At 29.8% G+C, this 13156-nt stretch overlaps 1 protein-coding gene across 13 annotated transcripts in view; it reads left to right on the forward strand.

Annotated features, from left to right (window-relative positions):
- LOC132751147 (cubilin-like) overlaps positions 1 to 11733 on the forward strand; it is a 175484-nt gene extending 163751 nt beyond the window's left edge. For 10 of the 13 annotated variants that reach the window (XM_060741278.1, XM_060741276.1, XM_060741277.1 and 7 more), the window contains 5 exons: positions 332 to 461; positions 1092 to 1162; positions 2014 to 2124; positions 5551 to 5574; positions 7090 to 11733. In XM_060741278.1, coding sequence (XP_060597261.1) covers positions 332 to 461; positions 1092 to 1162; positions 2014 to 2124; positions 5551 to 5574; positions 7090 to 7538 — 785 coding nt within the window. In that variant the 3' untranslated portion in view covers positions 7539 to 11733. Of the gene's footprint in view, positions 1 to 331; positions 462 to 1091; positions 1163 to 2013; positions 2125 to 3850; positions 3931 to 5550; positions 5575 to 7089 lie in introns of all 13 variants that reach the window. The other 3 variants (XM_060741281.1, XM_060741282.1, XM_060741274.1) reach the window with 3 other exon arrangements.
- Positions 11734 to 13156: the final 1423 nt, after the last annotated feature.

Raw genomic sequence — 13156 nt, forward strand, 5'->3', positions numbered from 1 at the left:
AAGAAAGGTATGTTTTTATAACTTATTCCAATTAATCAATAAAATTTACAATTTTATCAGTGAGTGAGCTTTTAACAATACATTTAGTTTTTTTATATTTTATTTTAGTTTGTGTAGGTAACTTTAAGCTTAATGACCAACCATAACAATGAGTGGTCAGTTTGTTTGTTGAGTTACAACAGCCTGTCCGAAATGGGGATTGAACACATGCGATCAGCTCTAAGTTAAGGGTATTTAACCCGATATTTGAAAAGGAAAATAACACCAAAAATATTATATAAATATTGAAACATTGAGATAATGCAAACTGTATTTTCTTATTATCTTACAGGAGAGGGATGTAAAAATGCAGTATTAAGAGTACAGAATGGTAAAGAAATGAGTGAAATATGTGGTACATTTAATGAAAATGAAATGTCAAAAACTTCTATAACATCAACAGGAAACACCGAGGTTATTCAGTAAGTTTGATGATATATAACAGTTTTGTCGTTCACTTTCCATAAATGACTATATTCAATTTGAACATGAACTTCTCTATCGTCACATTAACAAGCTTTAAGCCATTGATCCTAAGTTTGCAATCTTGCCTGGCTCAAACTGATGGCATAAATTTGCCGAAGGTTTTCTTGTGCGTGAATTATGCTGAAAATATTAATATGTATGTATATCAATGGCATATCATATTTTTTATTTTTGGTTTTCCTTGAAATAAATGTTAGCATAAATATTGTTTTGCATTGTTGACATTGTTTTAAAATGTCATTTTTACATACTCTCCCTGCTCATGCCACTATTCGTATTTACTGTTTGTGGAAAATAACTTAACAAAGCTAAACTAAGTTTAGTAAATGTATTTATATTTATATTAAATTTACGCTAGATAACACTAAGCAAAGTTATAAATAAAATAAAAATGAAAAATGTTAAATGATAACTTACATTTAAACAGCATGGCTTATTCATACATAATCAAACTTAAAGATTTCACGAGAAGTAAAACGATATACATTATCAGAATTGTATGTATCAACATTGAAATTAAAACTTTGGAATATTTTTTAAAATACAAAACATTGTATTGTTTACAGGTTTCTAACATCAAATGCTGCTCTGGGTTTCAAAGGGTTCCGATTGACGTGGACAGAGTTACACGTATCAGGTTATAGTCTTTGCCTTCTTTACGTCTATAATTCACTTTTTTGACCATTTATTATTGAAAGCAATAAAATATTGATTTTCAGAAATAAATAATTGTAAAATCTAACAGTTAACAGTTACTGCTTTTTATGATGGTATAGCAATAATTTGATACCATTAAACTTATGCATATAATACAGCCCTCAAGAGCAATAAGAAGAAAACAACAGAAACCAGTGAGTGAAAATTGTTCTCTATGTTTTATTGAGTGCATTCATGGGAAATAATGCCAAGTGCAACATAACCCACACACCCTAGCACCGGGAGTTGGTATTTTAGCCTTAATACTAAAAGTGTTGGAATTTATTTTCCCGACACAGCAAAAAAAAAAACCAAAAATATAATATTAGTTGACATTAAAAAAACTAAAGTAAGTTCACCTCTGCAGAGAAATGTCAGAATTTAATGTTGAAGGACATATAAAAATTCAGTTCTTATTATAAAAACATAACTGACATTATAATAAAGTATAGAATTATATACTTGCAAGGCAGATATTGCATATGTTGCATATATTTCGTTAAACAAAGCTATGATACGAAGCTAATAGTTGCAGCCTATGCAATATTATGACTTGGGCAAACATAATAAAAATATTGCAATCAATGATCCCGGCAGACCAAATTTTATAACATACCCAAATGAAATTCAGACCTATATTTTCGGTTGCCTGATACTACTTCGTCCCTGCTTTTTGAATATAGTATAAAACGTGGGTAGAAATTTCGAAAGCAAAGCTTCAAAATTACAGAAGACTTTAATAAGGCAATTTTTGTATTTGTATCAGAATTATATTTTTATTAATTATTTCAGCTGGCCCATGCTATGGTTTTAAGTGTCAGAAGACAGGATACTGTATTTCTCCGGACTTGAAGTGTAACCAGTTGCCTAACTGTGGTCCAGGCGATAAATCGGACGAAATATGTAAATGTTTATCAATTTATTTTACCAATCAAAAAAAAACATAGGCCGCAAATCAGTTTGTTTCTTGCTTACTTATTATAAAATATATATGCAATTATTTTTCAATGGTATGGCTGTTTTGGGTCAAGGTTTATTTCTGCCATTGTTTCTTTAATTTTATTTAATTCAGGTGATTCATTTTCTTTTTTCGTTTGACTTTCCGTCTCATAAGTTGAAGACTGAAGTTGCGAAAATACAAAACAGGAATGATATTTTTGTACCTCAAAAATTGAAAAAAGAAAACAACAAAACATCTTTAAATATAGATATTAAAGATAGATAGATATTAAATAATTTATTTTTATCAAATGCACATAATAATTATTTAAGTTAAGCATAGATAATTCACCATTGCTTTTTTGTCAGTCACAATATCATCTCGCTGAATTTGTTAGTGATGTATGAAAACCAATGAACGAGAAACAAATTTGTTTTGTTACCTATAATATTTTGATATAAATGTTAGAAGTGAAAATGACCATTGTATTTTAACACAGCCGAATCATATGCACTCATGCTCTGTCCGTAAACGTGTTTAGTTTGTCGTCAGTCTTGTTTTAGTTTACAAAAAAAAAAGACGGAAGAAAGGGCATTTTAGCAATGTGTCTGCTAAATGTTTTTGGTTTTATATTTTAACACTTAAATGTTCTACGCACCGCTGGTATGCACGATATGTAGATTTGTTTTATTTGACAGTAAAAGAAATCTACGACCTAAAAGAGTATGGCTGTAAATGCATGTTTTATATCAATGTTAAAATATATTTATATATATTTATCAATTTAACAAACAGTTTCGAATACATCTTTTTAATCATTTATCAAATATAGCCTACTTTATTAGTTATAATAATTGTACAATGATGTGTTCAATGGCCAAAACAGATGTAAATACATGTAGTTGATTAGCAACTTACTGTTTATACACCGCCAAAATATCTGTTAATAGGTTTATTAAATGAAACGCAACTGTTCTATAGTTAAAAAAGATTTAAATCTTTGTAGCAACCGTGTAGAGATTACAAATTGAACAGTTTTCCATTGCACGCGTGAAATTTCAAAAGAAACATTTTGATATAAAAACATTAAATTGCATTTATATCGACAATACGTGTTTTGTTATGTTTCGAGTATGAGTAAGGAGGGAAAACATTTAGGATTATTTATTAATTAAGAACATTATATTAAGACACCAGAAAAACAATTTTATTGCCATGCATTCTTGTTAGCATGATAGTTGTCATTGATTGTTTTATAGAAAAAATGTGAGTAACAAAAATGAAAATTTGTAAATAACACAAATGATTTACCAGACAACTTGTGAAGATAAACGAACGTTTTAAAATAAAATCGTTACAATTACGATTTTTAAAGTAATAAATATTCATTTATTACCGTTTCTGTAGTTTTTCGTTTACATAATTCTTTAACATTGACAATGGCTATGTCTGGACAAATAAAACGAGTTGTTCGTTAATTTTTATTTCCGCTAAATCTTGAAAAACAAATTATTTTTGTATGTATTCATGAGCGTATTCTGTTACCAAATGACATTTTTACAAAATTTTAAAATCATTATTTCGTAGACAAGCAAACTTCAATTGTTTGTTGCAAAACGCTTTTTCACTGTTTGACATATCAACTTATATAACATGTGTGACATTCTTTGTTAACTCTTTGTTTGTTAGGTGGGGCAAGCTTCAAGGTCTCTTCCACGCTGTTGTTACTATTTTTAGTAACAATAGTGTCGGAGCTTATATATTTGTAGGTAAGGGTTTCGGGACGCATGATTTTATAACCAGTTTAATTGTTAATACATTTGTATAACAGTATTGACTGACACGCATTTAATTACATGTAACCGCTATATTATTATGCCTTAAATGTGAATGAATCGCATTGTTTAGTTCCGTTACGTAATAATAACTTGTTTCAAAATATGATAACGTCATTAATTTAGAAATGACAAATATGTCTTTTCAGAAATTTAAAGTTCAAACAAATGTATTGGTATTCTTAAAAGTAAAGAGCAAATATCCCACTGACGTCATGTTGTGAATCTGAACAGGTTTTCTTTGCAGATTTTTTATCCAATTGACAATTGATATTTTGTTACAGTTTTACAATTGTACGACGCTGAATGTTTGAAAAAGAAATATTTAAAGTGATACAAATGAGCCGTGTCATGACAAAATCAACATAGTGCGTTTGCGACCAGCATGGATCCAGACCAGCCTCCGCATCCGCGCAGTCTGATCAGGATCCATGCTGTTCGCTTACCAACTCTATTACAAGTAGAGAAACTGATAGCGAACAGCATGGATCCTGATCAGACTGCGCGGATGCGCAGGCTGGTCTGGATCCATGCTAGTCGCAAACTCATTATGTTGGTTTTGTCGTGACCAACTCAAATATTTAAAGTTATACAAATGCTCATGTATTGATTGTTTAAAGACATTACGATACATTTACTTAATATGAGCCGCGTCATGACAAAACCAACATAATGGGTTTGCGACCAGCATGGATCCAGACCAGCATCAGCACAGTCTGATCAGGATCCATGCTGTTCGCTATCAGTTTCTCTACTTGTAATAGGGTTGGTAAGCGAACAGCATGGATCCTGATCAGACTGCGCGGATGCGCAGGCTGGTCTGGATCCATGCTGGTCGCAAACCCATTATGTTGGTTTTGTCATGGCGCGGCTCATGTTATAAGCTATTAGGCTATTAGAGATACCAAGTCTTTATGAAAGAAAAGTATATGAAACATTTGTTTACAGATTTTTTTCTTAAGTTACTGCATAATTTTATCTTCTCTTTTTTAAAAGTACTGATTGGTTACAATTTTATATGAACTTATTTCTTCCGCCGCCGAAATAATCAAACAAATGAAATATAGTATGCAATTGTTACCATAATAGACCGTATCTTAAATTAAGCATTCACAAAGCTGTATGATATTAAATACATATTTTAATACGAAAAATGAACATTGTTTGTTTTTTTTAGAATAAATTAAATAAATTTGATATTAAACTCGCGTATATTTCCAAAAACAGAGTATTAAAAATGAGAGTATTTTCTAAGGCAAATAAGAAATACTTTTAAAAAAATGTTTAAAAAAGACTAACATTCTGCACCCTGTTTTATTTAAGAAGGAAGGCTCCACTGAATATCATCGTATCTACCACCATATGGTCATATTAATCAAGGTTAAAAGAAAATGTTTTAAAAGAAAAGAAAAAAAACTTTTATTGTAAATTACTGCGATCTTGTGAATTCCTTTCATCACCAGTTATTTGATCAGTGTACATATTTTTTCCATGATATAAACTTACAGGTGTTATAATCAGAATTTTAATTCTACCTTAATATACACTCCCTAGGTGAACCTCAGGCGAGCAGTCGTGGTATGTAATAAGAGTTGTCGATCTTTTCTATAGCTGCTCACAAATTCTCTAAAAGCATTACTCACAGTTCTTTTAGTTGTATATGTGTATATCTAATTAATAATTTGACTAACAAAGAACATAGAGTAGAATATTACAGAATTATTTTACGTTTTTCTTTTTGGTATCTCTTTCACTTATGCATACACATAAAAACTACCTAAACTCTTAACCTGCTGAATTTAGTTACATGACCTTTTCCGGTTTGGTCTCCAGCCGGTTGTCTGTGTTGCTGGGTTATGCTGGGAGATGCGTTCAATGATTGCCACCCTTTCTTGTCGATCTAGTTTTTCACATTTCATTAATTGAACAGTACCTTCTACAAACATGGGGACATCAAGGTAAAACTTTTAATCTAGTCAGTTCACAGTAAAGAGTCTGGTCAGACTGCACAAATGTGAGGGCTGGTCTGGTTCTATACTGGATGAAAAGTCTTACCAAGTCTGGTCCAAGCAGGGTAAGAGTTACGTAGTCTTTGCGTTAAATCTCTGATATGTTGCGCATGCGTTAACTTATTTTGCAAGCAACTTTGATTTTTTATTAAAAAAAGTGTTCGATCTTTTTGTTATCATTAACTTATTGTTCTAAGGTTTAACTGTACACTGTAATATTTTTTAACTTTTAAATACATGAAATACATTCAACTTATTTTGAACTGCACATATTTCAACAAAGCCATCATTATCCAGCATTATTATATAAAATAAAAATAACAAATTCGAATTCATGATGATCTCAGTTGCAAATAAGGTATATATCTGCGCTCTTTGCGAATAATCGTTTGTTCCCTGTTCTGTGTAGTTTCCAATTTCAAACTTTTCGTTCTTTAGTCCTATTTTCTGAAATCTTGCTTAGTGCTTTCAAACATTGTTTTGTGTATTCTAAAGTTAATTTCATAATTACAGTTTTACAACTTCGTCACACAAAGAATGATATGTTAATTTCGATTTAAAGTGTAATACTTTTTCAATATAATTAAAATGTTTTCTTTGATTTGCCGCTTTTAATACTAAATTTGTTTCTTCTTCCAAACATCCTTAATATCTACTTCTCTAATTTCCCATTTGTTGTTGTTATAGTGCTCTTAACATGCTTTTGTTACAGACAAAAACTAACAAATTATTTGAATGTCAGATCATTTAAAGGCATGATTACATGAATGAGCATGCATGTAACTTATTGCTGTACTAATATGATTCGAAAACCTTAAAGCTGACATTAAAGATAGTAAAATTGATAAACATTAATTACCAATGAATAAAGAATTGGATTTAGAAATAATTATAATAAATAAGATATGTACTTTTCAAATTATTATTTGCATCGATGAAAACATAAAACCCACAAAGAATACTGAGTTTGTGGCGGTTTCTTTTCTAAATGAAACGTGAAATATCAAGGATTTTGTCTATAAAACATTCAAACATCTTCTAGCTGTCGGAAAGGTTTTTATCCAATGTTGTTCTCTACTTTCAGGCCCGAAGAAAGAGAAAGTACAAGTAGTACATATTGTAATTGGTACCTCAATATCTGTGTTCTTTTGTGTAGTATTACTTGTTTGTGGAGTCTATCACCGTAAAAAATTCCGACCACGTGATCGACATTCTCCGGAAACAGATAATGTGGAAGTGCGTTATGTTGCGGCTACTTCCGGTAGTAATACTACTGACAGATTGCTCACAATTGACAAATCAGAATCAAATAGATCTTCCGTACAAACTTCTGAAAGGACAGAAAATAATCGTGACCACGTGGGTCACAACGCAGAAGTTAAAAAAGTGTTGAATGAACATGAAAATGGTCCAGGCGACCATAACTCTGTGAGGCAAAACCACAATACTTTACCCTCTCAGGAGAAACCATCCACGTCAACTTTGCCCCGTCCTGTGACTGCTCCAAAAATTCAAAAGGTGTCGATAGTTTGATAAAAGTTTTTATAGGAGTTTTTATTCAATTATGTGGTGTACCTGTTACGTGCAAGTTGTGGTAAAACAGATGATGTGCCCGGTGATAGCGTTACATGAATGCAGAAAGGTTCTGATGAATATGAAGAAGTCGACAAATATTCAGCTGAACACAAATGAAGACGTGATGATTGCACTATTACGAAATAAAAAGAGACTGATTACAAAAGCAAATAAAATTGTAAAAGGAAGTAGTGGGGCATGTGAATGTGTCCACTGTGATAAAAGGGGGCTTGTTTGTTAAGTTGATGTACGTTCATAGCTGGTGTTGTTACAATACTATTGTGTGACCATTTTACTAGTTAATCTAACATAAGATACGTTTGGAATGATTCTACCTAATAACGGTTTATTGGCTTTATAAGTCAGTATACTGGTAAGGTACTTGCTTATTAAAATCACATTTGAAAACGATATTTTTAAAGATTATACGTACGTTAACATTGATGTAAATATTTTTTGACTTAAAACATTAAATACAGCAGTTAAGTGTGAAATGTCCAGTATTTCGAGTTGTATATTTTACCGTACATCGGGTAGTTGTTTATGCTTTTCATTAATTAATCTGTGATTATCATGTTAAACCATGTAAAATGTACATATATGCTGAGGTCATAGGGTCAAACACTAGAAGACCAATCATGCCTTCTTACATGAATATTACATAATGCCAAATTCTAGATTTTTGGAAAAGTGTGAAAACCTCTTCATATTAATAGCAATATAATTGAAAGTTATCGTTTGTGCTAGTTTTATTTAATCATGGAAGATGTTTTTAGCATATTTTACCAGTTTATTTCGATAAGTAGTATGATAAACCGTGATTTTATTGATGGTTTTATCAAACTTTTGATTCCTATAAGCATGTACGTGAAATGAGCCGTAATATTGATATTTTCTCAAAAAATAACGTTTTAGTGGTAAACATCTTGTCATGTGACAGGAAAAGTTCTAAATATATGTATTACAGAAACTGTCGGATATAGGCGAAAGCAGCTTCGTGTTTTACGAAATTATACGAATTTAGTCGAAATTTACTTATTGAAACATTGATTGAAAAAAATGTTTTTTTTGTTTTTTTGTTTGTTTTTTTTTTGCAATCGGTTTATTATTCTAAGACTAATATTCATTTTAACTGCAAGATAATACATGTATTGGTAGTTTCCATTACTAAATACGCGGTTGAGCATACAGTAACGATTTTTTTGAATTTCCTAAATTCGCATTATTTAATTTAAAAATAGTTTTAAGCCATCACATATTGAATACATTGTTTCGATACAACACGAACATTTGTGTCTGCCAAAGTCTTGTTTTAAAATGTATAACAAAAGCAACAATTTAAAGTATTTATTTATATATCATATTTATATAGTGCCAATACGTTTTTCATTGATTTCACATTTCAATTTTTACAATTCATGACGTTCGTAACTCATTAAAGAATAATAAAAACATTGGTATTCATAATATTTACATTGAACTGTTGTATATAAATCGTACATTTTGTAACATCGAAAAATGTGTAAACTTAATTACTGTTTATCATTACTGTTTATCATTACTGTTTATCATTACTGTTTACCATATAAATATTAATTTTGAAGTCAATGATTAAATGTAAATGATATGTTTAAATTATTATTTATGAAATATATATATTTATCAAATGCATGATTGTGAAATAGTGTCAATATGAATAGATAATGAATTGTAATGTGTGAAAATTAAGCATATGTGTCAATAATGTTTATCTGTCTTCTTCAATGATTTGTTTTAATATTCTTTTTATGATTTCTTATTCCTAAAAAAAGGTGTTTGACATATTTTTAAACACTAACGTAAAATTATAGCGTGATGAATGAGATTTAGCATGATATTTTGTAAAAAATAAGTATATCGAACCATGAAGCTTTATATTCTGTGTGTTTGATAGATGATTGCGGGTGAAGATATATAAAATGCATGTGGCATTATTTTGTTATTCTTTTGGCTGTTAGTGTTTCATTTTAAATAGCTTTATCTTTTTATCTTTTTCAACATGTGACGATATTTCATTCGCTTAGACTAAACATTATAAGGTATTAATTTTAAGTCATCATAAAAGCAATTTCCCGTCTCACAGTATCACATTTTATAATTATTATGCTAGTATTATTGTGATTGATACACGTTTATTGTTTTTAAAATGTCAGATGATCCGCAAATTAGAACTTTTAATCATGTTTTCACTATTATTTTGAACACATTTTAGATATCAAACTGCATTTTGTTGTATTATGTTTTTTTTATATATATATTTCAATTTCAACATAATAACAAATCTTGTAAGGCTACACGCCTCTAGACAATGATCAAACTTAAATTATTTAAACGAAATAATATCGATGGTTTGAGAGCTAAAAACTTATTTCAATGAAAGCATAAAGGACACAAAAACATACTTTGTTTAAATACATGTTACGTACTATATTTTTGCGTATTTAGGCAAGTTATCTGTATTTTATGTAGACAGAAAGTACGTTGTGCTTGATAATGTTGCTTTATTTGTACACTAAATTGACAACATGTTTACGAATTTGTAACTTAAACATTAATCTTGAGGCGCGCTGGTTTTTTGGCGAATAATGTAATTATCATATTTGAATATCAATGTTTTGACCAAAAACAGATTAGATTTATGTGTGTGTCTGTAATTTTGAATTTTGATACAGAATTAGATATTTAAAATATACAAAACAAAACTCGAAACTCTATTATTAATGCATACAGTAAAACGCCTAAAGACAATATTATTTAATTTTTAACATAATCAGGCTTTTGTAACTTCAGGTATTTAAAGAATATTTATGCACATATTTCCAGAAAAAGCTGTAGCAATAATTCTCATATTATATTTTCTCTATTGCATTACAATCATTGATTGATTTTTATTTGATTTTTATTTAATTTGATTGATTGATTGATTGATTGAGTGATTGATTTAACCAAAATAATTAAATAGCAAGCAGATTGTCTGTTTAAACATTGGTTACACCAATTGAAACGTGCTATTGAAAGAGGGATTATTATTTTGCACAATTTCATGGTCGGTGCCTGCAAAATTAATTACTTATTCACTTTTTAAACTGCGTTGACTTTTCGCATACATGTATATTTGTTTCATGTTTTGTTGCTAAAAGTGAGATATCGATTTCATAGTAATTAGACTAGACATATTGCTACTGCTACTTTTCATATTCATTCTGTCTGGACCTATACGTTTTTTTTAAAGTATCCACATTAAATCCTGGGATGTTATCATAAAGGTATCGTGTAATCCCAAGGTGAACTGTCATATTTACACACTATATCATTCTTTTGACGTTGCATATGCATGTATAATACACGTATAACGATCCAAAGATAGGATTTACCCAAACTTTACTTTTCATGATATTTCCGGAAATAAAAGAAATTCTCATGTTGAAGTCACTTGGTTTTATGTTTCATTACTTCTGTAAGCACTTCAAATTACAAAGGTGCATCTTAATTCCAATCTTTGACAGGTGAAATAGTCCCGTTTATAACAGAATCAGACATCCTGTCGAAAGTCATAAAACGACTTTAAGTACCACTTAATTATTTGGTTTTAAGAACATATTTCTTGAAGTGTCGTTACCAATTTCATTAGTTTATATTTCAAAACTCGAAGATTCCATGGGCTTCATGGGCTTCTTCTCGGCTATAGGTCTTCATCTTTGTTACAACAACATCAGCCTAAGGGTTAATACTCCCATTAACTTGTACGATTCTAAGCATTTCTTGATAAACGAAACAAGGTTCGATGAGATGAATATGCACAATTATATTACATATTTAATATCAACCGCATACAGAACAAAAATGCATTCACTCAAAACAATGAGAATTTGATGTATATTTTATTTCAATAATCTCTTCTGTTATCCTCTTTGTGTTTATATTTTTATTGTGTTCACTCGTCTGTCCTGTCTTAAAATGGTCACGTGGTTAAGAGTAATTATCACGTGGTAAAGCATGAGTGCGTAGTGTTCTGTTATTGACTATTAGATATTTATTAAGATAAATATGAAATAGACCTGTTGTAAGATGTGTAGATTTATACAAAATGGAAATAAATAAACATATCAAAATACTTACATGTTGCTAGTTTTTTTATTTTCATGCTAATATTAATTGTTGACTGCGTGCATTGTAAAGTGTATAAATCTATATTGAAAGAAATATTTTGTTATGCAATTTATAACAGGTAAAATTACGCTGTTTTCTAAATGTTATGATCGATTCTCGAAACAGTTATAACATGGAATGTCTCTGTTATTTAACACATGAATATTGTATGTGAATAGAGTAACAAATATATGCTGTTATTTCAAGTAGGGTAGGGTTAAAAGCATTTCTGAATAACTGTATGCATGCGTCATTCCCTCTTCTTTACAAGAATATTTCATTCAAACAGGTTATTTGTAATTATTCTTTTACAAAATACAAGTATAAATTTCAACATTGTTCATGAAAATGTCTTTCAGTCTGAAATAAAACTCAATTGACGGTCAAATGATAGTACTCGATCAGAGCCGAATTTAATAATCTTCATTATTCGGTGCTAATATTGTGTCAATTTCTTAACAACTTACTTGACATTTGTATATATTATTGAAATATACCTAATTCAACTCATTTAAGCGGCCTTTATCTTTTTTAAAGGTTAAATATGTTATTTTTAAATAAATAATTTCATATAATTGCCATATCAAAAGATATTACTATAGGTGGAAAATGAAATTTGCCGTCGATAAAATACACAAACAGTAAGGAAACACATCGATACCTCTAATCTGCCTGTCCCTCAAATAAAAATGATATTTAATTTACACATATCTGGAGATTTGTGGTTCCTTTTTTTAATATACATTTATATCAATCATATACACATTTTGTCAATCTGAAATTCATAAATGTAATTGTTTAACCTTTTTGGCAAACATTCATTCGTCAACACATAATAAATATCTTAAGCTACCATCGTACACTTTAGAATTCTACCAGTTTTCTGCTTTAAAACCGTCCAAGACACTTAATCAATAGTCAATTTGATTTAAGATAGCAAGTAATGTTGCACACGAGAGTCAATTAACCTTACCGTGCTTGGTAGATTTTGAGAATTTTGGAGACATTTCATTAAAACTGAAAATTGCATTTTGGACATCTATTTAGCTTTGATAGATTGAACAACAATAAATATAGTGGATTACAACGTTCACAATATATAAGAAGCAAGTAATTGCTGTCTTGTTTTTATTTTGAAATGTTCCTAAAATAGCATATGCGTTCTTATATAATCGACTTTCTATTTCAATGGTCAAAGAATGGCGTCTCAATTGTGATTTGATGTTCTCTAAAATTGCTAATAACTAATAAGTTGGCATAACAATATTACGAAAGACCGTTGGAGACATTTCAACTTTATGAATTCACGATATCATCTTCGCGAACTTAATGAAATCGACGTTTTCAAAATACATAAGTCACGATTTCAACTTCAATAATTCACGATT

This window comes from Ruditapes philippinarum, unplaced genomic scaffold (genome assembly GCF_026571515.1).
Source record: "Ruditapes philippinarum isolate M1 unplaced genomic scaffold, ASM2657151v2 ctg764_1_1_1_1, whole genome shotgun sequence".
In the NCBI taxonomy this organism is placed as follows: Eukaryota; Metazoa; Mollusca; class Bivalvia; order Venerida; family Veneridae; genus Ruditapes; species Ruditapes philippinarum.